The sequence below is a fragment of the Eublepharis macularius genome, chromosome 4 (assembly GCF_028583425.1).
Source record: "Eublepharis macularius isolate TG4126 chromosome 4, MPM_Emac_v1.0, whole genome shotgun sequence".
Taxonomy (NCBI): Eukaryota; Metazoa; Chordata; class Lepidosauria; order Squamata; family Eublepharidae; genus Eublepharis; species Eublepharis macularius.
Genome location: NC_072793.1, coordinates 157,833,842 through 157,857,868, shown reverse-complemented (window position 1 = coordinate 157,857,868; position 24,027 = coordinate 157,833,842). Strand labels below are relative to the sequence as shown.

At 44.0% G+C, this 24,027-nt stretch overlaps 1 protein-coding gene across 1 annotated transcript; it reads right to left on the bottom strand.

Moving 5' to 3' along the window:
- Window positions 1-10,260: 10,260 nt before the first annotated feature.
- On the bottom strand, window positions 10,261-23,496 carry LOC129327045 (natural killer cells antigen CD94-like). The gene is made up of 4 exons (XM_054975468.1): window positions 23,431-23,496; window positions 19,277-19,449; window positions 18,559-18,665; window positions 10,261-11,258 (listed from the first exon to the last, which is right to left on the bottom strand). The coding sequence occupies exons 1-4, from the start codon at window positions 23,441-23,443 to the stop codon at window positions 10,931-10,933; spliced, it is 621 nt and encodes a 206-aa protein (XP_054831443.1). The 5' UTR covers window positions 23,444-23,496; the 3' UTR covers window positions 10,261-10,930.
- Between the last annotated feature and the right edge of the window lie 531 nt (window positions 23,497-24,027).

The window sequence follows — 24,027 nt, the reverse complement described above, 5'->3', positions numbered from 1 at the left end:
AACACGCAAGGAGAGAAATGCCATCAAGACCCTCAATGCAGATCCAGACATCATCATTCTACCAGCTGATAAAGGCAATGCTACAGTGATCATGAAAACAGAGGAATACAAAAAGAAGATTAAGGAACTCCTGGACCCCTCCACCTACAAAAAACTAAAACGAGATCCCACTTGCAAAATCACCAGGCTAACAAATGCGCTGATCAAGAATTCCTCACTACATCCCGACACGCACAGAAAACTATGCAAGACTGAAGCACAGCCACCTAGACTATATGGACTCCCCAAAATACATAAGGATTCAGTCCCACTCCGACCCATTGTGAGTGCCATTGGTTCACCAACATATGAATTAGCTAGACATCTGGCCGATCTCCTGCAGGACCACATCGGGAAAACCTCGTCTTACACCAAAGATTCAGCAGATTTCATCAACAAGAGGAGAGACAGCCAGATTGAAATGTTTCTCTCAGGGCCAAGCCACAAGTGACAAATTACACTTGAATGGCAAGTAAACAGACTCACATGTATTCCTCCCTGTTCACTTGTGCTCCACTCGATCATATAGTCTATTTACTCCCAGGGCAGACCCCAGTACCATTGGCTCATCTGACTGGGGTGGGGAAGGCATATAGCAGTTTCCTGCCATTATGTGGAGGGCAAGGAAGGTGGGTGCAATCTTGGAGGGCAGCTTGGGCACCCCAGCATCGGCCTCAAATCCTTGGGCTAGTCCTGTTTATGGTACAATGTAAATACCTACCTAAGTATCAGTTGGGGAACAAAACAGCCACAAACTGCACATGAAACTCCTTCTGGAATTGTCATCAAATTTTGGACTTGGGTAGAGAGAGTTGTTTTCCTTGATGTGGTGATGATAATGGCAGGCTGCTGATGCACAGCTAAGAACTGGTGCTCTTTCCCCAGATATATTAGTTTAAGCAGTGGGGAGACACAGGTTCTGTTCAGATTTGGAAATCATTTTCTATATGAGCAATGATGGCTTGGAAGCTTCAATGGCAAAAAATCAGTCATTTCATGTCTGAATTAAGAACTCTCAAGCAAGTGGCCCCTGGGACCCTAATATCTAATGCACCTTTTACACACATATTTTATCCTGTCTTTCCTCTTGAGCTCAGGATGGTGTATGTTGTTCTCTCCCAAATTTTAGGCTCACAATCATCCTCTGATGAGGTAGGAGGGAAGATAGTACCTCATCCCACATAGCTTCATATGGAGTGGAGATTTGAACCTGGATTTCCTGGGCCCCGGGTCTTTTTTTCAGCTGGAACATGGTGGAACAGAGTTCCAGCACCTCTTGAAAATGTTCACATGGCTCCAGACAGAGGGGAATTTAGATTGCCCTCTGTGCTGCTGGAGCAGCATGGAGGACAATCTAAACTCCCCTCTATCTGGAGATCAGAGGGCGGGGCCACTAGCCATGTGAACATTTTCACCGAGGGCAATTTAAACTTAAAAAATGGATTTTGCTTTTTCTGTTAATTCCTCAAACCCATGTTGTGCTTGTGACACATTATTGAACTCTTGTTTTTATTCCTTACCAACTGCCTCCTATGCTTGACTGGAGTGTGTAAAGTTATCCATATGCAGGGGGCACTGTGGCTTTTTCTGCTGTGGAATGTGCTAGGTTTTGCTCCTTGAATCTTCTTTTTTTTTTTGAAAAATTTTTTTATTGGGTTAGAATCCGTTATTTTTACATTTACATTCAATTTTCCCCAAATTTTTCATTTCTAACCCCCTCCCTTTCCCCCCCTTTTGTTGACTTCCAACAGTTTTCCAACCCTTTGTCCCTTTTCCCTTACTTCTATTAAATTTCTCTATCTAAAACAAATACATATTCTCCATTATACTAAGCAGTACATCCTTAACTACTTTTCTTATTATATACCCAAACTGTAAGTCTTTGTTTCCATCTTGGATAAACAATTTATCCCGTTTTCCAATTTTGAATATTTCTATATATCATAAACCTATATATCATAAACCATAAAGATCTTACACATTTAAATCAAACAATTTGACTTATTCTCTATGTATTACTCATTCTATCTTTTTATGGTAATTCTATATAACTCTCGTCACATAGTCAATCAATTTGACTCGTCTATACATTCAGTTTGGTGCATTATACAAATCTTATCAAAGAAAGAAAATATTGTTGGTTACTCAATCCGTATATTTAATCCTCATCCTTAATTATTTTCTATCAATATTCTATTTATTAACCAATATATATCTATATATATATCAATCTGTTAATCTAACTGCTTATAAATTCACATTTATCTCTCCCCCCCCCCCCCGGTAAAGTCACCCCCCTCTACATTTTATTATACTTCAGTAGTTCTCAAACTGCCACAGTTTTCCTCCCACCTCCCATTTCTTCTCCAGATATTGTTTCAGCTTCTCCCAATCTGTGTTAAACTGCCCTGAGTCCAGATTTCTCAGTTTTCTTGTCATCTTGTCCATTTCTGCCATGTACAGCAATTTGTAGGTCCAATCTTCAATAGTTGGCACTTCTTGTACTTTCCATTTTTGCGCGTACAAAAGTCTAGCTGCTGCTGTCATATAAAATATCAACGTCCTATGATGGGCTGGAATTCCCTCCATTCCCAAGTTCAGTAGCAGGAGTTCTGGGTTCTTATTGATTTGAAATTGTAAAATTTCACTCATTTCTCTTATTATTTCCCCCCAGTACTGCCTAGCTACCTCACACGACCACCACATATGATAGAGGGAGCCCTCATGCTTCCTACATTTCCAGCATTTATTAGAAGTGTTCAAATTCCCTAGCGCAATCTTCTTTGGTGTCATGTACCAACGATAGATCATTTTGTAGATATTCTCTTTAATATTTGTACATGTCGTTGTCTTCATTGTAGTCTTCCACAAGTATTCCCATGCCTCCATTGTTATCTCTTTGTTAAAATTTATAGCCCATTTCACCATTTGTGTTTTAACTGTCTCATCCTCAGTATACCATTTCAACAGTACTTGGTATACCTTGGATATTCTTTTCTTGTCCTCTTTAAGAAGGGTCTGCTCTAGTTCCGAATTCTCTATTCGTATACCTCCCTTTACAGAGTCCGAGTTATACAAATCTCTGATCTGTCTATACTGGAACCAATCGTAGTTCGGTGATAGTTCCTCTTGCGTCTTTATTCTAAGTTTAGATGCTTCTATTTTAGTTATTTCTTTATAAGTCAAACATTGTCTTTCGTTATCAACAGCTCTCGGGTCTATCACCTCATATGGAACCACCCACCAAGGAGTTCCTTCTTGTAGATAAATTCTGTACTTCTTCCAGATTGTGTATAGACTTCTCCGTACAAAATGGTGCAGGGACATCGAGTTGACCTTTACTTTGTCATGCCATAGGTATGCATGCCATCCAAATATTTTTTTATATCCCTCTAGGGCTAATAGTTTCTTGTTCTTTAATGTCATCCACTCTTTCAACCAAACTAGGCAGATTGCATCGTGGTAAAGTCTCAGGTTGGGCAGTTGCATTCCGCCTCTTTCCTTTGCATCTTGTAATACTTTCATTTTCACTCGAGGCTTCTTGCCTGCCCATACAAAATCTGATATTTTCCTCTGCCATTTTTCAAATTGTTTAGAGTCTCTGATGATTGGTATTGTCTGTAGCAAAAACATCACTCTTGGTAACACATTCATTTTAACCGCTGCAATCCTACCCAACCATGACAGATTGAGCCTATTCCATTTAATCAAGTCTCTCTCAATCTGAATCCACAATTTTTCATAATTATTCTTGAACAAATCTATATTCTTTGCAGTCAGTTCAATTCCCAAATATTTCACCTTACTTGTTACTTCACAATCCGTTGTTTCCATTAACAATTGTTGTTTCTGCTTAGTCATGTTTTTGCATAGTATCTTTGACTTCTTTTTGTTAATGAAGAAACCTGCCAAGTCTCCAAACTCCTTGATCTTATCTATCACTTTTGGCATGTTCTCCAGTGGGTCCTCTACAATTAACATTATGTCATCCGCAAATGCTCTGACCTTGTATGAGTAGTCCTTTATTTTTATTCCTCGAATTTCCTCGTCTTGTCGTATTTGTATCATCAGAATCTCCAATACTAAAATGAACAACAGTGGAGACAACGGGCAACCTTGTCTTGCTCCTTTGCTTATAGTCAATTTCTTGGTCAATTCATCATTCACCACAATTGCTGCAGTCTGGTCTCTGTAAATTTCCTTAATTGCTCTGATGAATCTTTCTCCTAATTGTAGCTTTTCCATAGTGGCAAACATAAGGTCCCAGTTTAAGTTGTCAAATGCCTTTTCAGCGTCAACAAAGAAGAAACCAACCTCTTTATCACAACGCTTATCATAATATTCAATAGCATCAATCACTGTCGTTAAATTGTCTCTTATTTGTCTGTCTGGTAGAAAGCCTGCTTGCTCCTCCTCTATAACTTCCGAAAGCCACCCCTTCAGTCTCTCCGCCAGTATCTTCGAAAAGATTTTATAATCATTGTTGAGTAACGATATAGGTCTGTAATTTTTCACACTAGTCAAGTCTTGGCCCTCTTTTGGGATCAATGATATGTTCGCTTCAGACCAAGTGTCTGGAATCCTTTGATCCCTTAAAACTCCATTGATCACCTCCTTTAGGAATGGTGCCAGCTCATTGGCCATAGTCTTATAAAATTTAGCTGTAAGTCCGTCTGGCCCTGGCGCCTTTCCTAGATTTGCAGATTGTATTGCCTTACTTATTTCCTCATCCGTTACTTCACTGTTCAGTTTATTTCTCCAAGCGTCCGAGATTTCTGGAAGTGTCATTTTCTCCAAATATGACGCTATTGAATCTTTATTTACTTCTTTCTTATTATACAGTTTAGCGTAGAATTTATAAAAGGCTCTACTAATGGTATTCTGTTCCAAATACGTTTTGTCATCTTCACAAATTTTATTTATTGTTTTCTTTTCCCTTCTCTTCTTCAGTTGCCATGCCAGGTACTTCCCAGGTTTATTTGCACCCTCAAACGCTTTCTGATTCAGCCTTTTAAGATTCCACTCCAATTCTTTATTACTCATTGCTGTTAGCTGTTCTTGCAATATTTTAATTTCCTGGTATAATTTCTTTTTCCCTGGTCTCTTTTTTAACTGTATTTCCTTAGCTTTTATTTTCTCCTCAATCTCTTGTCTCTTCTCCTCTTTCTTCTTTCTTGCTCTACCATTTAAGTCCATTAGTATGCCCCTTATAACCGCCTTATAAGCATCCCAAACTTTATCAGTTGGTACTTCTTTATTCACGTTGTATTGTATGAAAAACTTTGTCTCTCTTCTCAATATTTCCATATTCTCTTTTTCCTGTAACAAATCCTCATTTATTCTCCATGCTTTCCTTTTCCTCCTTTTCCCCAGCTTCCACATAATTGGGTTGTGATCTGAGCCTACCATCGGCATTATTTCTACATCTTTAGTCCATAACGGCAAATCTTTTGAGGCCCAGATCATGTCAATTCTTGATAATGTGGAGTGCCTTGCAGAATAAAAAGTAAACTGTCTACTTTTAGGATATTCTCTCCTCCATACATCTTCAAGAGTCTCTTGTTGAATCAACTCAAAAAAGAGCTTTGGTAATAGTCCTCTTTTCTTTTGTGCCATTGTAGTCTTTTTATCCAGTTCCAAATCTGTCACTCCATTGAAGTCTCCAGCAAGAATTATCTGGTCATATGAAAGATCATCTAAATACTTCCTCAAATCCTCAAAGAAGCTCTCTTTTGCACCGTTGGGTGCATAGATTCCGACTACCAACACTCTCTTTAAATTCCAAGTACATTCCACTGCTACAAATCTGGCTTCCACATCTTTCATTATGAATTTTGGTTGTAGCTCCTCTTTTACATACAACACCACTCCTCTTTTTTTCTTACTTGAGGCCGCTACAAAGTCTTTGCCCAATTTTCCCAGTTTTAGATATTTTACATCCTGTTTTCGAATATGAGTCTCTTGCAAACAAACAATATCACATTTTTGTTTTAGTAGCCAGTGAAAAATATTTTTTCTCTTATTCGGTGAATTTAGTCCATTTACATTCCAAGATAATACTTTACACTCCATATTCATAATCTTGTTGGTAAGTCTTTTTCATTGTCCCTTATAAATCGCTCCATCTCCCGCTCAGATCTGATACGCTTTTTGGCGCCTCCAAATTCGAAGGACAAACCCTCTGGGAGCTCCCATCTGTACCTGATTTTCATGTCCTTCAGCATCTGGATTAGCGCTTTATATTTTTTCCGATCTAGTAACACTGATCTGGGTAGTTCCTTCATTATAATGATTGTCTTGCCATCGATCTCCAATGGATCTTGAAACTGTTTAGTCACAATCTTCTCTTTCATGTTTCTTGTTGTAAATTGTACAATCACGTCTCTTGGTACTTTTCTCTGGGTTGCAATTCTCGAGTTCACACGATATGCCACATCTAGGATAGCCACAACATCCTCCTCCTCCTTCCCCAGGTATTCAGCTAACACCTCCGTCATCTGCTCTTGCGCTGTCTTTCCTTCCATTTCTGGCAGGCCGCGAAATCTGAGCTGCTTCTCCATATGTCTACTTTCCGCAACCGCCATCCTTCCCCTCATCAACCTCATCTCTGTTTGTTGCGTATCTGCTAAGTTCTCCATCGCTCCTTCTACTGTTTTAACTCTCTGCTGCGTCCCTTGTAATTCACTTTGTATTGTTTCCATACCTTTCTTCACTTCTGACAGCTCCGATTTTACTTCTGACAGCTCCGATTTTACTGTCTGTTTAACCTCTTTGATCAGCTCCAATTTCATGTCTTTAAATTCTTTAATCACCTCCAAAAGTTTTTTATCCAGGTTTTCTATTGCCGATTGCCACTCTTTCTTCGACATCGTGGGGCTTGCTTTGGCTCGCTCCCACGAATCCGCTCTCTTCCTTAGCTCCGTGGCGTTAAATTTAGTACCTTTTTTATTTCAAATGTCCCGGTCTTCTTGCATAAATTAATTTTAAAGGGTCCAAAATGTCGGGCGTCTTTTCTCTATGGTCTCTCTATGATTTTATAATCCAATATGGCCTACTTCCTTTTCCGCTGAAGCCGCGACCCTTCCCCTCTCAAAGATGGCGATTCCCTTCTTCCTGCCCTCCAGCAAGGGCCGCTTCTCTCCAGCCGCTCTATTGTTGTTACGCACTTCCTGTCTCCCGTCTTCCCACAGCAGGTCTCGCGATGGTGTCTTTTTCTCACAGCTCCAAAGCCACAGGTATTCAAAACAATAATCCGATTTCCTTAATAACTTCTTTAAACTTAGTCTCTTTTCTAATACAACTCCTGCCGAAGCTTCCCCTCCTTTTCGCTAGTCTGTTGCAGTTTAAAAGTCTACTTTTTTTCCTCTCTGTTTTTATCAATCTGTCCCGTATCGGAAGATAGTGATCTTTACCTTCCCTTCACTTTCCTCGGGTTGTAATCGCTGTTTCGATTTCAAGTTCTCCTTTCCACTTCTTCCCCCAATCGAAGCTTGGGTATGTAGGTCTTATGCCAGCCGAATTGGCCCCAAAACTGCCGCAGAGATTGTAGCCGACCCGTCGCAAGGTGGGACCTCAAGGATCGGGAGGGGACCCGTTATGTAGAGCCCCCCCTCGTCCGAGATCTAACTCACCCTAGGGTCTTGAGCGTTCTTTGCCTGCTCTCCGCCTGAGAGCAGTCGGCCGCGGGCTATTTTCACCCCGCCGGCCGCTTAAAACGGCAGTCCGGTCAGCTCCGCAAATGGAGCTGCGTTAGACCTCCATGAATCCCAAACCGGAAGTCGCTCCTTGAATCTTCTTGCTGTACTGCGTTAGAACTTGATTTCTCCATCCTGTTTGCTCCTTCCCTGTGTTTTAGGCAGGCCTTTTTTGATTGGTTGGAGTGAGTTGCATGTTTGATATAAAAGGAACCTGTCACAGAAGAGTGAAGAAAAATCTGGACATAATATTAATAAACTGGCAATTTTTACAAGACAAAAAAGAACAAAAGATTTAGTAACTTAAAAAACTAAATACCATTTTTATACATTGAAAAAAGTAGCAAGACAAGAGACCAATTTTTATTTGTAAATATATAAATAGAAGCAATACAGTTGTGGAGGAGTTATACAGCAATAAATCTTAAGCCAACCCCTCATTAAAAATCACATTCTATGAATCTTTTAACATCTTTAGAGTCTGCTTCTAGCCTCAATAAATAAATAAACAAATGTTCCCTTCTCATCCCAGTTAGAGATTTTCAAGTGTTTTCTAGATGGAAAGTGCAGCTAAAGGCACATTGGTTTGTTTGCTGCTATCATAGATCACAGACATATCCATAATGGAGGAGGCTCCTTCATTTCAATTGACTGACCTGATACACAAAGCTGACATGCAGAACAATAACAGTAACAACAACATTTGATTTATATACCGCCCTTCAGGATGACTTAACACCCACTCAGAGAGGTTTACAAAGTATGTCAACAATCACCCTGTGAGGTGAGTGGGGCCGAGAGAGCTCCAGAGAACTGTGACTCGCCCAAGGTCACCCAGCTGGCTTCAAGTGGAGGAGTGGGGAATCAAACCCAGTTCTCCAGATTAGAGTCCCGCGCTCTTAACCACTACACCAAACTGGCTCACTAAAAAGAGATCCTGGATCCAAGTCTTAGAAGCATAGATTGAAAAGTTTCTCTCAGCACTCTGATTAGGAAATATTAACAATCAATACATTTTATACTCAAATTCCCCTCCCACGTATTAACAGCAGCAAGATATGTCAGAAGACTTGGGAGTCATGCACAGCTTCCCAATACTAAAAAGCCCAAAATGTAAGAATATTAGGCTATGGTATATTGCAGTCTACCAAAATGGGACATTCCATGAACATAACAGTAATGAAGACCCAATTTGAGAAAGGCAAGCACCCATAGGAAATTCATTTTGAGTGGAAACACAACAAAGGATGCTTAACCCTTCCCTCATATGCAGATCTTGCTAGATCAGAATCAGCACCTTGGAATGGTCCCAGAAGCAGGCTGTACAGTTGGCCCCAAGCTGGGTCCTCCTGAGTGAAACATACATTAAAGAGGTCCCATATTTGAGGATGAGCCCAGTGTGTGTAAAGGGTGATTAAGGCTGAAGTCTGAATAGGCTCCACTCTTGTTAATCAAGAGGAGGAGCCTGTGGGCACATGCACATGGAGAGCTGTGTGTATAGTTCAGGTGAGTGCTTGTGGATGGGCATAGGGGAGGCACTAAGTCATGAACAACAGACAGGACCAGCACCTCAGTCCCACTCATCCTCTGCACACACTGGTGCATCCAGTGCAAATAAAGGGCCCCCAGGTAATTGCATTTCTTCCCTCTAGCATGAAATAGCCCATCTGCATCCTTTTTCATGTCATGAGGTACAAATGGATTTTCAAAGCTTGTTCAATGTTTGGTTATAATAAATGAAAGCTGACAAGGTACTGTTTTGGGAATACAAAGCACAGAAGAACCACCACAAGTAGTACATAACATGCTTTAGTGCACAAATCAAAAGTGCAAAGACTGTTTAATGCTATTAATTAACTCTGCAACAGCATGTTTGAACAGAGCAGGCTTTTAGAGGCAATACTCAGTGAAAAGGAACAAAGGAAAATGGACCCTTCTACAGCAAAAGCAATGAGAGGTACGGATGGACAGCCACAGCCACATAAGTCTATCAATGAGAGCGTCACAAGAAGTGTGGCAGATGCTAAGGGCTTCTGGGGTTTTAAATTTATTTTATTTGGATTTCCATTTCACCCTCCCCACAAAGGGCTAAGGGTGGATTACAGCATATTAAAACACATTAAAGTTAATTTATACAGTTAAAACCATGAATAGATTGATAAAAATATAATATATTCACATATAAAAATGTATGTTCAGATATATATTCAGATGGCGGCAATAAATAGCATCAGACACAACTTGACACAATAAGGTGGTGGACAACCTTTGTAGGGAAGGATTCAGATTTTAGTCTTCTTTATTTTTCAGCCAGTGGAGGCCAAGCCTGACCTCAACCATATGCCTGGCAGAACATCTCTGACTTACAGGCCTGGCAAAATGATACACACCTCCTGCCAGGCCCTGGTCTCAGTAGACAGAGAGTTCCACCAGACTGGGGCCAGGAAAGGGGCATTTCACCCCTGCAGGCTTGGATCAGCTGCTTGTCGGGGAGATTCCCCAACAACCAGCTGATCCAGGGGTAGAAATGCCCCTTTCCCTGCTGCTTAGCAGTGGCACAGAAAGAGGTATTGGGGTTTAACATTAACCAAATGAACTGGCAGACCAGTTTGTGGAAGTTTGAGAAAATGGGCTTCCACGAACCAGCCCAGTTTGTGACAAACTTTAGTTCATCTTGAGGTTCGTGCCCATCTCTAATCTGGATATTAACGAGGAATTACAACTACTGTACATAGATCCAGAGGAGTTAGCCGTGTTAGTCTGTAGTAGCAAAATCAAAAAGAGTCCAGTAGCACCTTTAAGACTAACCAATTTTATTGTAGCATAAGCTTTCGAGAATCACAGTTCTTTGTCAGATGCATGGAGGGCAGAAAGAAACTGGTCAAATATAGAGGGGGGGAGGAGGAGAGGAGGGATGTAAACAACTCCTTTGATATGGAGAGGCAAACAGCTCCTTTTGATGTGGGGATCAGTTTGTTTGTGTAAAGGTTCAAAGGAGTTTGCCGTGTTAGTCTGTAGTAGCAAAATCAAAGAGTCCAGCACCACCACCACCACCATACAATTCCACTGCAGCACAAGCCTTCGATAACCACAGCCCTCCCTGCCAGATGCATCTGACAAAGAGAACTGTGGTCCTCGAAAGCCCATGTCAGGTGCCACTGGACTCTCCCTGACCCTGCCTATGTAAAGGAAATCAGTTACCTGTGATAATGAGATAACCATTCATAGTCCCTATTCAGTCCCATCTTGACAGAGTCAAATTTACATATGAATTCCAATTCAGCAGCTTCCCGTTGGACTTTGTTTTTGAAAGGTTTCTGTTGAACTACAGCAACCTTTAAGTCTTTGATGGAATGTCCTGGTAAATTGAAGTGTTCTCCCACTGGTTTCTGGACGTTGCCATTTCTAATGTCAGATTTGTGTCCATTTATTCTTTTGTGTAGAGGTTGGCTGGTTTGTCCAATGTACAGAGCAGAAGGACATTGTTGGCACATGACGGCATGTATCAGATTGGAGGATGAGCAGCTGTAAGAGCCAGAGACAGTGCAGTTGATGCCATTGGGTCCTGTAATTATATTCCCTCGGTAGTTATAGGGGCTACTACTGTACTACTGTACTGTACTGTACTGTACTGTACTGTACTGTACTGTACAGTACAGTACAGTAATTGTATTCCCTGGTTAGATATAGGGCCAGAGACAGTGTAGCTGATGCCATTTATTTATTTATTTATTCAATTTATATACCGCCCATCCCCAGGGGCTCTGGGTGGTGAACAGTTAAAATCGATAAAAACAAAAACTAAAAATATACAAATAATAAAACAAATTAACAAGGTGCAGTGGTGGGGAGAACCTTCCCCACCCCAAAGGTGGGAGGCCGACATGGCACCGCCTCCTTCAATCACCAAACGCCTGGCGGAACAGCTCTGTCTTACAGGCCTGGCGGAAAGATAATATGTCCCGCTGGGCCCGGGTTTCCATTGACAGAGCGTTCCACTAGGCTGGGGCCAGGACTGAAAAGGCCCTGGCCCTGGTTGAAGCGAGGCGGGCTTCCTTAGGGCCGGGGACCACAAGTAAATGTTTATTCGCTGATCGGAGCGATCTCCGGGGAACGTACAGGGAGAGGCGGTCCCGAAGATATGCCGGTCCCAACCCACTCAGGGCTTTAAAGGTAAGAATCAACACTTTGAACCTGATTTGGAATTCAACCAGAAGCCAGTGCAGCTGGCGCAGAACAGGTGTGATGTGTGACTGGTAAGATATACCAGTCAGGACCCATCCAGGGCAGGGAGCTGGATCCCAACATCTGGCAGCCCCCGTCCCAGCTGCAGGACCTCTGTCTTCACTGGGTTAAATTTCAGCCTGCTCTGTTTCAACCATGCCGTCACAGCCTCCAAAGCTCTGGCCAGATTGTCTGGGGCCGTGTCTGGCCGGCCGTCCATCAACAGAAAAAGTTGGGTGTCATCCGCGTATTGATGACAACCCAACCTGAACCTCCGCACCAACTGGGCGAGGGGGCGCATATAGATGTTAAATAACATTGGGGAGAGTATCGCCCCTTGGGGAACCCTGCACACCAAAGGGTGACGGGGCGATAGATCTCCCCCGAGCGCCACCCTCTGTCCCCGATCCTGGAGAAAGGAGACCAGCCAATGTAAGACTGTCCCCCTAATCCCCAAGTCGGCAAGGCAGCTGGCCAACAAATCATAGTCAACTGTGTCAAACGCTGCTGTGAGATCAAGTAACACAAGCAGCGCTGACCCACCTCGATCCAGATGCCTGCGAAGGTCGTCTGTGAGGGCCACCAAGGCTGTCTCCGTCCCATGGCCAGGACGGAAGCCAGACTGGAATGGGTCCAGGACTAGAGCATCATTCAGGAATTCCTGCAGTTGTACCGCCACCGCCCGCTCAATCACCTTGCCCAGGAATGGGAGGTTCGACACTGGGTGGTAACTGGTCGGGTTGGTGGGGTCCAAAGATGTTTTTTTCAGGAGGGGCCGCACTACTGCCTCCTTTAATACTCCTGGAAAAACCCCAGAGCTCAGGGAGATGTTAACAATGGCCTCCAAATGGTCCTGTAGCCCCTCTGAGCTGGCCTTCACCAGCCAGGATGGGCAGGGGTCCAGAGGACAGGTGCTTGGCCTCATCCCCTGCAGGATCCTGTCAACATCGTCCTGAGAGAGCAGCCTGAAATGGTCTAATACGGACCCAGAAGATGGCCAAGGGGTCTCCAGTTCCCTTACTGTATCAACAGTGGGTGGCAGGCCACGGCGAAGGGACAAGATTTTACCCGCAAAATAGCTTGCAAAAGCCTCGCAGCCAATAGTTGAATTAAGAATTTGATGGTCTCCCTGAGTGAGGGAGACCAAGGACCGAACTGTTTGAAATGATTGAGCCGGGCATGAGCTAGCGGACGCAATGGAAGCAGCAAAGAAATCCCTCTTTGCTGCTTTCACTGCCACCTCATAGGCTTTCATAAACGTCCTATAAGATGTTCTTGCCTCTTCGTTGCGCCCCCGCCTCCACACTTGCTCTAGTCGTCTCAGAGACCGCTTCATCTGGCGAAGCTCCTAGGTAAACCAAGGAGCTACCTGTTTGCGGGCTCGGAGAGGACGGCAGGGGGCAATAGCGTCGATGGCTTCGGAAAGACGGTCATGCCAATCATCCACCAGCTCATCTAACGTACTGCCAGGGGGCATCGGATCCTGCAGAGCCACCTGGAAACCAATTGGATTCATAAGCCTCCTCGGGCGAGCGTAAATCCGCTCACCGCCCACCCGGGAAAGGAGCGGCATGCTCAGACGACCCTTCAGAACAAAGTGATCTCACCATGGCACTGCATCATAGGCATCCAGGACCACCATTATCCCTGCCCCAAAAATCAAATCCAGCGTGTGACTAGGGGTGTGCGATTCGGCATTCCGAATCCCGAAAGATTCCCGGGGGCAGCCGAAACATTTCGGGTATCCGAAAGAAAGAAAGCTGAAATGTTTCGGCTTTTTCGGCTTTCTTTCGGCATTTGAGAATCGCCATTTTCTTTTTGCTAGGCGTTTGCCTTAGCAAGCGCCTAGCAAAATCCTGCTGGAAGCTAAGGCTTCCTGCAGGCTCTAAGAAGAGGGGAGAGGGGAAGAAGGAGTGAATCACTCACTCCTTCTGTCACCCCCCACCCCTCTTGCAAAGGAGGGAAGGGAAGCTGACAGTAAGAAAATGCAATCAAACTGTGTGGAGGGAGAGTTGTGTGAATGAAGCTGGTAGTCATGATAATCTTGTCTAGTGGGCTTCTTTTTCCATGCCCTGTTGTGCCCTCCTGCTATGTTACCTGAATATGTTCTAAAATTTAGAGTTTGTCCTTTAAAAAAAATTTTTTTTACAGATTCTCTGATGTGTAGTTAATTCTGTTGTTCTTTTGTGTGGGCGACAGTTATTGTGTATGTTGTGATTTGTTGACCCATATTGCACTTTGAAAGTGACAAAATTAAGTTTTTTCTAACTTTAATTTTTTTTTTAGGATTCTCTGATGTGTAGTTAATTCTGTTGTTCTTTTGTGTGGGCGACAGTTATTGTGATATGTTATATTGTACTTTGAAAGTGACAAAATAAAGTTTTTTTCTAACTTGAATCATTGTGTGTCTGTGTTCCCTTCTTTGATGCGAGGTTGGTTCCCATCATTGGGAACAATGGGGCAGGCTAGGCAGCCTTCTCTGTAGGTGGGGGGGGGGGTGTCAGGGGGTGGTTGTGTGTCAGGTGCTCTTTCCCAGGGATAAGTTGGCACTCAGGAGTGTGCCCACCATTGTGGCACCCCTGGACTGTGCGGAATTGCCCTGGGAAAGAGTTTAGGAGTTCTCAAAGGGGGAGGGCTGGCCAGCCTGTCCCTGGGGTTATGGTGGGTGTGGGGCAGCTGGGGGTGGATTTGGGTCTGTGAGGGGCTAATGTGGGGATTTGGGTCTGTGTTTGGCAAATGGGGGGGAATTGGGTTTGTCTGGGGCAGTAGGGGGTGGACTTTGGGGGCTGAGAGCACCTACTTGGGGAGGCCATGAAATGCCCCCCCCCAAGGGGGAGCAGGCTGAGCCTTGGTGGGGGGTGGGAGGAAGGGTGGGAGAAGGGCATGCAAAATGCCACCCTTGGCAAAGGAAGCATCCCCAGCTGTCAGTGGTAGAAGAGATAAGAGCACCACCTACTTGGGGAGGCCATGAAATGGCCCCCCAAGGGAGAGCAGGCTGAGCCTTGGTGGGGGGTGGGAGGAAGGGTGGGAGAAGGGCCCCAGAGGGTTGGGGGCATTTTGAATGCAAAATGCCACCCCTGGCAAAGGAAGCCTCCCCCAGCTGTCAGTGGTAGAGGAGATAAGAGCACCACCTACTTAGGGAAGCCATGAAATACCCCCCCAAGGGGGAGCAGGCTGAGCCTTGGTGGGGGGTGGGAGGAAGCGTGGAAGAAGGGCCCCAGAGAGGCAAACAAAGCCTGCCTCTTCATTTTTCCCCCATAGGAAATAATGAAGAAGATGAGGATAGGGGGACCTGGTTCCATCTGAAACTTGGGGGGGGGGGGTTGTTAGAGAGGGGTTAGAGGAAGGTCCCCACCAATTTTGGCTTGATTTGGTGGGAAAATGCCTCCCCCAGGCGTCCGGAAAGACGCGGAGGCATTTTCCCACTGAAAAAAGCCAAATCCCAAAAGCCGAAAATAAGCCGAAAGCCAAAGCCGTTTCGGCTTTTGGCTTAGCCGATAGAGATTCTCATTTCGGCTAAAGCCGTCGTCAGCATGGACGTTGAAATCCCCCGAGAACCAAAAGTTTCGGGAATTCCAAGGCCCAGCTGGCCACCGCCTCCAAGAGACCAGACAGGGAAGATGCAGGTGCAGTAGGCGGTCGGTACACCACGCATATTGCCAGCCTCTCCTTGGCGTCAAACGCTAGGCCCACACAATCAATGCCAGTAATTTTTGGGGTGGGGAGTAGTCTGAAGGAGAAAGACTCCCGAATGAGCAAAGCCATGCCTCCCCCCCCCCCCCCCGACCACTTGTCCGGGACTGGTGGAGGACCATATAACCTGGGGGGGGGGCTAGTTCTTTCAAAGCGACCGTCTCGCCCTCCCTCACCCATGTCTCGGTCACGCAAGCCAGGTCCACATTCAATGCTGCAAGATAATCTTGCAGCGTTTTGGTCTTATTATTTATGGACCTGGCATTGCACAGCGCCAGTGTCGGAGAGTGGTTTAATATCCTAGCCCCACAACAGGTATATCTTGGGATGGGACGCAGATTGGAACGGCACCAAGCCCTACCATGTCTCAGTGCCCTTCCCTTCCATAACCTGCTCCCACCACCATACCTCCCGCATCCCTGGAGCACTGGGATCCCTGACCCCAAGCCAGCCTCCTCACCAATGATCATAGTGCTAACCCACCACCCTCACAAAATCAACAGCCCACCAACTATCACAGACAAAGCTATCAAACATACACAAAACCCCAATACCCTACCAAATTAACAACATAGACTACAATAACTAACACACATAGTATAAAAACAATAAACAGTAACAAGGCGAGCAGTCCCCTAGCAGCAGTCTTATAGGCTGGAGCAACAAGGGGCGGGGCTGGGCAGATGGAAAGCCCAGCCCTTGATGGAAGCAGCTCCCTTGGCAGCGGCAGCAGTGCAGGCTACAACAACCTTTGTAGGCTGGAGCAGCAAGGGGCGGGGCCAGGCAGATGGAAAGCCCAGCCCTTGATGGAAGCAGCTCCCTTGGCGGCGGTAGCATTGGGTCCTGTAATTGTATTCCCTGGGTAGATACAGGGGCTACTACTGTACTACTGTACTGTCTGTTAAAGTTGATGCTTCTGTGCTAGGAGAACTGCAAGTTTTCTTTCCTCTTCAAGGAACATGAAGAGATTTACTACATATCCAGTTTCGGTGAGTAGAACACCATGTTGAGCTGGCTTCTTTGTCATTTAGATATGCACAAGCACCATCAGATCCAATTTTGAACCTGCAACCGGAAGACAATAGAGGCATATTGTGCCAGGCATCTAAACAGCCAATAGCTAATGAATTACATCATATTGCAGGGGGGAGGGGGCGGAGTCCACACCATATTAAGTTGTGGAATGTATGTGAAAAGTAGCATAGAATTATTGCATTGAGCAATGGCCATTAATTTTTTGTGTATGCATTGGTCTATAATCACAGCTCTTTTTCTTATGTGCATGAAGCTCTTTCCAAGCAATATAAATTATTCCTCTAGAGTGCTATACAATTATCCCATAAAGCTGTTGAAACCACGTCTTGGCTACCTCCCCATAACAAGTCTACATCTCTTCTCTGTCCATACCACAGGCTAGGAGGTGGTAAGGCTGGAGGAATCCCACAGAAAGCCATTCTTGCAGACCCCCTATTAAGACACTGGTGCTAAATATTTTAATACAGAGGGGTTTTTCACCTTTAAAGAGGTGGGATGAGAGGATTTCCACAGATACAGTTAGCCTGGCTATGCCACAATATTGCAAAGATCTGGCAAGTTGTGCCTGCAGAAATGCCTTTAGCTGCATAATTGATGAAGAGACAGAAGGCCTAGTGCTGAATGGCCATCCATATATTGGGGCCTAAAGCAAACAACAGAAAAATTGAATTTGTGGCTAAAAATAGGCACAACCACTTGTAAACGCCCTTCAGAAAATGAAAGGCAAAAGCCCCTGAAGGGACCATAGAAAAACTTAACTGACCTAATTACCTTACAACTAATTCTCCACCTGAAAGCCTAACCTAGCAAGGATCCAGTCAATTCATAAAGGGACAGCAACAAATAAAAACTGAAAATGCTTCTGCAGAGCAATCCTATGCAGAAGTATTCTAGCATAAGCCTATTGAAATCAGTGGTCTTAGACTTGAGTTAACTCCAGTTAGGATTGTACTATTAGGTAGTCACCAGAATTGCCTGCATGTTTTGATTACAGAAATGGACAATTTCAGTGGGTAGTTGTGTTGGTCTGCAAAATTTGGATGGATACAAGAAACCTAAACATTGGTAGTTTTCCTTGCTGCTGTAAAAAAACCATTATTAGACATTTGTGATTGGTTGTACAGTTGCCTAGGCAACTGGAGGGGGCTTGCCAGCAAACTTACTGCTTCACTGGCAACACACTGGCGCCAATCCCCATGTGCCTGGCAGAGATGTCAGTACATCCCCAGCATCCCTTGGTGACAGACACATTGATGCCGCTTCCTGGAGCATGGGGTGTAACATCAGCATGCTGGTGTTCTACCATGTATCTTGCTATTTTTTCCATGCCAGCTAGCCAAGCTAGAAATGACAAATTACACTTGAATGGCAAGTGAACAGACTAACCTGTATTCCTCCTGGTTCACTTGCACTCCACTCAATCAAGTGGAGCACAAGTGGTGATCAAGTGGCGTGCAAGTGAATATGGAGAGGAGTACATGTGAGGGCCAAGCTACACATGACGAAAGGCACTTCCCTGGCAAGTGGATTGAGTGAAGGGCAAGTGAACAGGGAGAAATACACTTGCCATTCAAGTGTCATTTGTCACTTGTAGCTTGGCCCTGAGTCTGTTCACATGCCATTCAAGTGTAATTTGTCACTTCTACTTTGGCTCTCAGAAGTAGCAGGAAGTACATGCTGGTAGTGGGCCTTGGTAAGCCTGCTCAGTTGTTATTAACTGAAACAAGTGCAGCAAAAATTCACCAAGTAAAACAAAAACATTTCCCTGAAGACATTTTTAAGGGGAGGGGGGATTTTTAAACTATAATTTCTAAGCAGGTTCCTACCCAAACACCATCTGAATGCTGAATTAAAGGGGACAAGTATCACTTACAGATCATTAAAGAGGGAACCATTTTGCTGCTTCCAAGGCTGTCCTTTTTTCTCCCTCCGAAGGCCAATCCAATAATCAGTACGGTCCTTATATCGCTTCACAAAATCCTTTAATTAAAAAAAACAAATGCAGATGTCATCTTCTAAAACTATTCTAATTCACTTAAAGCAATAATTTTTATTTTAGAAGTTATCACCCTGACCCTCTGTGGATAAAATGGGCTATAAATATCCAATTTCTTTAAGAAGTACTCACAGTCCCCATTGATCACATTTAATGTTCTCTTTCTAGGCTGCTCTGTGAAGAAGAGACTATTTTCTTCTCACAAAGATGGTAAACATGTGTCACTGATTTTCAGTGATCTGTTCAGATATACCAGATATACCCTCATAATGGTAAAAACAAATCCCTTGAGAATGCACAAGGAGATGAAGGTCACAAATCTGAGAAGGCTAAACCATGTTCTCCATGCCACAGACTTCAATAATAAATATCAGTTCTATCCTGTCCTGATTCATCTTCTATCTAGGTATTTTGCAGTCAGATATTCTGCTTGTTTAGGGAGCTGGAGAAATGGAGACCGGGCTCAGTGGCACCCACATAAGGGCAGGGTTTTTTTGTTTTTTTAACTTATGAACAATACAGGATCTTATTGCGTTGTTACAAAAAATGACATACACAATCATATGCATTCATATAATGTGAATGGTTCTCTCACCAATTCCTTCACAGTGTTAAGTTCGACCAAGGAGGCACCATGCGAATTGCAACGGCTTTTGCTGGAACTCCAGTTTGCTTCACTATCAGAGAAATAGTAACACTTTCCTTCCCACCCAATCCAGCCTTCAGAGCAAGATGGGCACGATGGGCATGATTTCAGTGTCACTACAACTGAAACAAAGGAGACAACATCAGCAAAGGAAACAACATCTTAATCTCATGAATATTAACAGATTAGATCTTCATAATTTTGAACAGGAATAAAGACAGTACTACAAAAGAAAAACACGTCTTCAGCATACACAAGGTAAGAAGGCCACTATAATGCCTACTTAGGTCATATGGAGCTTTGGCATGCCAGTGCTACACATAACTGTTGTAGAAGTATTGTTGCAGAGCAGAAAATTTGCACAGCAGATAAAGAATCACAGACACATTTGTGTTCAGCTTCTAAAATAAATGTTTACTACACATAAGGAAAAATAATAAAGGATATATTGGAGATAAAATAAAGAAGGGCTAACTTAGCTCCTACATCCTTACATCCTGGAGAGACCGGTCTAACTAACTGGAGAGCAATGGCATTCTGAGTAAAGGAAAGAATGTCAATTGCCCCCCAGTAAACCTGGTCAGCCAATAATCAATCCTAGATCTGTTCATTAAGCATGCAACTCTCCTTTTACCCTGGCGGGAAGAACAACTTGTCATCTAACTGGTCTTATGCAAACTAGTTGTCTCTAACTAAACACAAACAAATTAACTCTTTCATGACTGAAGAGAATGACACTTGTAAAAATCCCAACAATAACTATGAGGACAGATCAAGATGGGCAGCCATGTTAGTCTATCTGTAGCAGTAGAAAAAGCAAAAGTCTAGTAGCACCTATAAGACTAACAAAATTTGTGGTAGGGTAGGAGCTTTCATGAGGCACAGCTCACTTCTTCAGATATGAGTATATGGGATACGAAGACTCATAAAAGCTCATCTCCTACCACAGTTGTTAGTCTTTTAGGTGCTACTGGACTCGCTTTTTTTCTATAACTATGACCCTGCTTAAGAGGTTTGACATTTTTGGGTTTCTATGCCACAGACAATATAACAGAGCAGCCTCAGCCTGCAGAGCCTTCCTAGTTTGGGGTAATTTAGCACTAAATTGGGTGAAGGACAATGCTTGAGCACAAGGCAGCGATTGCAAAAGTGTATCACTCTGTTGTAGCAAAATAAAAGCCCAGAAGTAACATTTATTTCAATGTGAGCTTTCGTGAGTCACAGCTAGAGATGGGCATGAACAGCAATATGAGCAAAAAAAAAAGGCCACGAACAGCCCAATCTGCTGTTCGCAAACAAGCTGTTAGTGAGGTCCCATTCTAAATGAAAAAGTGGTCAGCTGTTCATCAAGCCTGACAGTCTGGCACCTGCGATCAATTCCCTTGGCAACATAGGCAGCGATTATCTGAACTCTGTCTGAACTCCTGCTGTTGCCCTGGAAACCCCAATCTAAGCCCAATTTAGCTTGATAAGCAGGTCTTCCTTCCAAGTGTTGAGCTCCAAATTTGTTACAAGGCAGCAAAGACCGGGGGGGGGGGGGGCGCTCCCTCCCAGCTCTGGCTTTCATTCTTTGCAGACAGTGGAGAGGGAGAAACAGCTGCTGTTGTCATTTTGAAAGCGAGACAGGGAGAATGCATTGGAGCTTGAATTTCTCTCGGTGTGTGGTGGGATAGGGATCTACCCCTTCAGGTTCCAGGGCTGCTGCCAGGCTCTGGGGCCAGGCTATTATTTATTATTGGTACCTTTCCTGCTGTCTGCTCAGGTAGGGTTTCTGGGAGTGGTGTGGTAGGGATCTACCCCTTCAAGTTACAGGGTTGCTGCCAGGTGGTGCAGTAGGGATTTTGACCAAGCTTGGAGAACAGCTGGAGGACAGCCTGCTGCCCCCCACGAACATCCAACTATGAACATGTTCATGAACAGGTCATGTTCGTAAATGTTCATGAGATCCTATTCGTGGATGGCAACAAACACCATGTTCATTTTTTTCCTGTTCATGCCCATCTCTAGTCACAGCACCCACACAGCAACTCCCGTGATGTGACCAGCAAGCACTTGCTGAAGTCACAATGGCCTTCCTCTAACCTGCAGTGCGGATGCAGACTGAGGAAAAAGCAGTGATCAGGTACAAACATATCCCCATGCAAACGTGTAGGGGTGGTGGTGGTGATTAACCCTTCCTTTACCTACTAGCTGCTCTCCAACTGCAATTCTCCCCATCCCAACTGGCTAGACACCAGGTCTGTTAACAGTCAAACCCCTCCACTGAGGGCATTTTATAGATATTAAATCATAACTCCCCCTTCCTCATATAGTATAAACCCAAGGCACTGCCTGGCCCAAGGCACAATGGATGCCAACCAGGCAGGAGCCTGGAAAACTACCAGTAGGTGTGTCAGAGAAGATGTCTGACCAACAGCCCCTTCCTTGCCCTAGAGAGAGATGTATCATTTAGGACAATGAGGCTCCCAGGAAGCTCCCGACTCATCATATCAGCACCCGATCATACTTCCCCTCTCCCATTCATCCTAATCAACTACACCCAAGCTATTCATCAACCCTGATAGCTTGTCCCATCCAGTACTTGAAGGGTCATCAAGCACTATTCAAAGCTTTAGTCCATCTCCAGTAGATTCATTGGGTCTTTCCCAACCCTCTTGTCCACCTCTGGAGACAGCCATCAAGTTATTATTTGGGCGGTAAAGACATCAGCTTGCCCCAGGAAGCATTTCACCCTATATCTGGGCTCCTTAGCCACCAGCATGTGTGTGTGTCTTGGACCCATTCATACACCTCCAAATTCATCTGTTTCTTTCCATTTTTATCCTGCCCTCCTTGAACAAGCAGGCCCAGAGTGGATTACATCAAATAAAAATATTTATAATAATTTACACCTTAAAAACGTTGGTGAAATGCTGGTCTTTTGCTGCCTCCAAGGTCTTCTCTCTTCAGGACTAGTAATTATCACCTTCCCTGACATTGCTTTCTCCCAACCTCTCCCTGATTTTCTTAGTTAGCCTTGTATGTCTGCTGTGTGTGGTTTTCTGTACATTTGCTCTTTTATTTCTCATTAATAAAAAAAAATCCTGTTGAATATTTGCCTGATTTATTTGAGAGTTCTCTAAGGGAATAATCCCTGTAAACTTAGATGGAGAATCCCCGTTACCCCCCTCTCCCTTGTCTCCTTTAAAGCAAATTCCACCAAGTAATTAAATGACCTATTTGGTAACAGGACTAGGGCAGAGAAAGGTTGGCAAGTTAACACAAGCATCAGCTACCAGTGGGTAAGATTTCACTCTGTCAAATAACTATCATTAGTTGTATTGTCGAAGGCTTTCACGGCCGGAGAACGATGGTTGTTGTGGGTTTTCCGGGCTGTACTGCCGTGGTCTTGGCATTGTAGTTCCTGACGTTTCGCCAGCAGCTGTGGCTGGCATCTTCAGAGGTGTAGCACCAAAAGACAGAGATCTCTCAGTGAGAGATCTCTGTCTTTTGGTGCTACACCTCTGAAGATGCCAGCCACAGCTGCTGGCGAAATGTCAGGAACTACAATGCCAAGACCACGGCAATACAGCCCGGAAAACCCACAACAACCAACTATCATTAGTCCTTATTTTTTCTTGGTGCCTTAAATCAATCCATCCTGCAAGGAATCATATTGAGGGGCTGAGGTTTGCCAACAGGCTAAGAAAAGAGTGTCCTGTGGCTTTAATAGAGGCTTAATGTGTTGAAACAGGCAGCTGAAGCTTTTCATGGCATGGAAGTGAATAACATCACCTGGTATTTGCTGCAGATCCAGCAGATATTAAGGGGACAAGGAGAGGGCCAGTTTGAAAGCCAGCAACCCTAGTGAGGCTAGTTATGTAGTCCAATCTTACTCTGGTGTTATACGCCTTCCTGGCTAATGGGCAAAACAGAAACTGTTCCTTGATTCAAATGTTGATTAAAGTGGTGCAGAGAGAAGCCATGGGGAAGCAGCTTTCACATGCTACTGGAAAGTGGGGCCTTAGAAACCACACTGCTGTGTAACCACAGGGGACAAAAAGTTCTCAACATCATGCTGACTGACCTAGAACTTAGCAAGAATGAAACAAAAAAAAACTCACCGGATAATACCATTACAATGAGCAAAATAATGATTAGAAGTAAAATGGCGATGATTTTTTGGGAAGACCCAGAACATGTGAACCTCCCTGAAAGAGAAAGAAAGACATCAATGACAATGCTCAGGAGAAGAGAAAAAGCTGGCACCAGTTTTCTTTTTCTCTGGCTAGATGGAAAAGCTTAGCTGGAATCCTATGCTTGTTTAGGATTCCCCCCCCCCCAAATTATTTCCAAAAGAGATGGTGTGAACTTAAGCACAAAAGTCAATAAAGATCCCCATACAATTCCTTCTTCTAAACCCATAAGAGGATCTAATTTCCAACAGAGGATCAAACCAAGCAAGATGTGGGGGAAAACATGATCAGGACAGATTCTTGGAATCTATGCACGTGTCCTACGTTCAGTCATTAAACAGTTAAATTGTTAATTCTGTTTGTTTAGTCAGATAATTAGTTAGCATAGGGGCACTTAGGCTTCAAGAGAAGTTCCTGCCAGAGAAAGTGGGAGTTTTTAGTCTTAATAAGGGAATCCAGGAATGTCCATTGGATGAGCTGGTTTATGGGGGGCAATTAGCTAGCAACATATACTAAGGTCTTATT

Coding starts and splice junctions, on each gene's coding strand:
- LOC129327045 (XM_054975468.1), bottom strand. Junction 18,666..19,276: donor TTAACACTGTGAAGGAATTG/GTGAGAGAACCA, acceptor TTTTAATTAAAG/GATTTTGTGAAGCGATATAA. Junction 11,259..18,558: donor GGTTCCCTCTTTAATGATCT/GTAAGTGATACT, acceptor TGGCTCTTACAG/CTGCTCATCCTCCAATCTGA.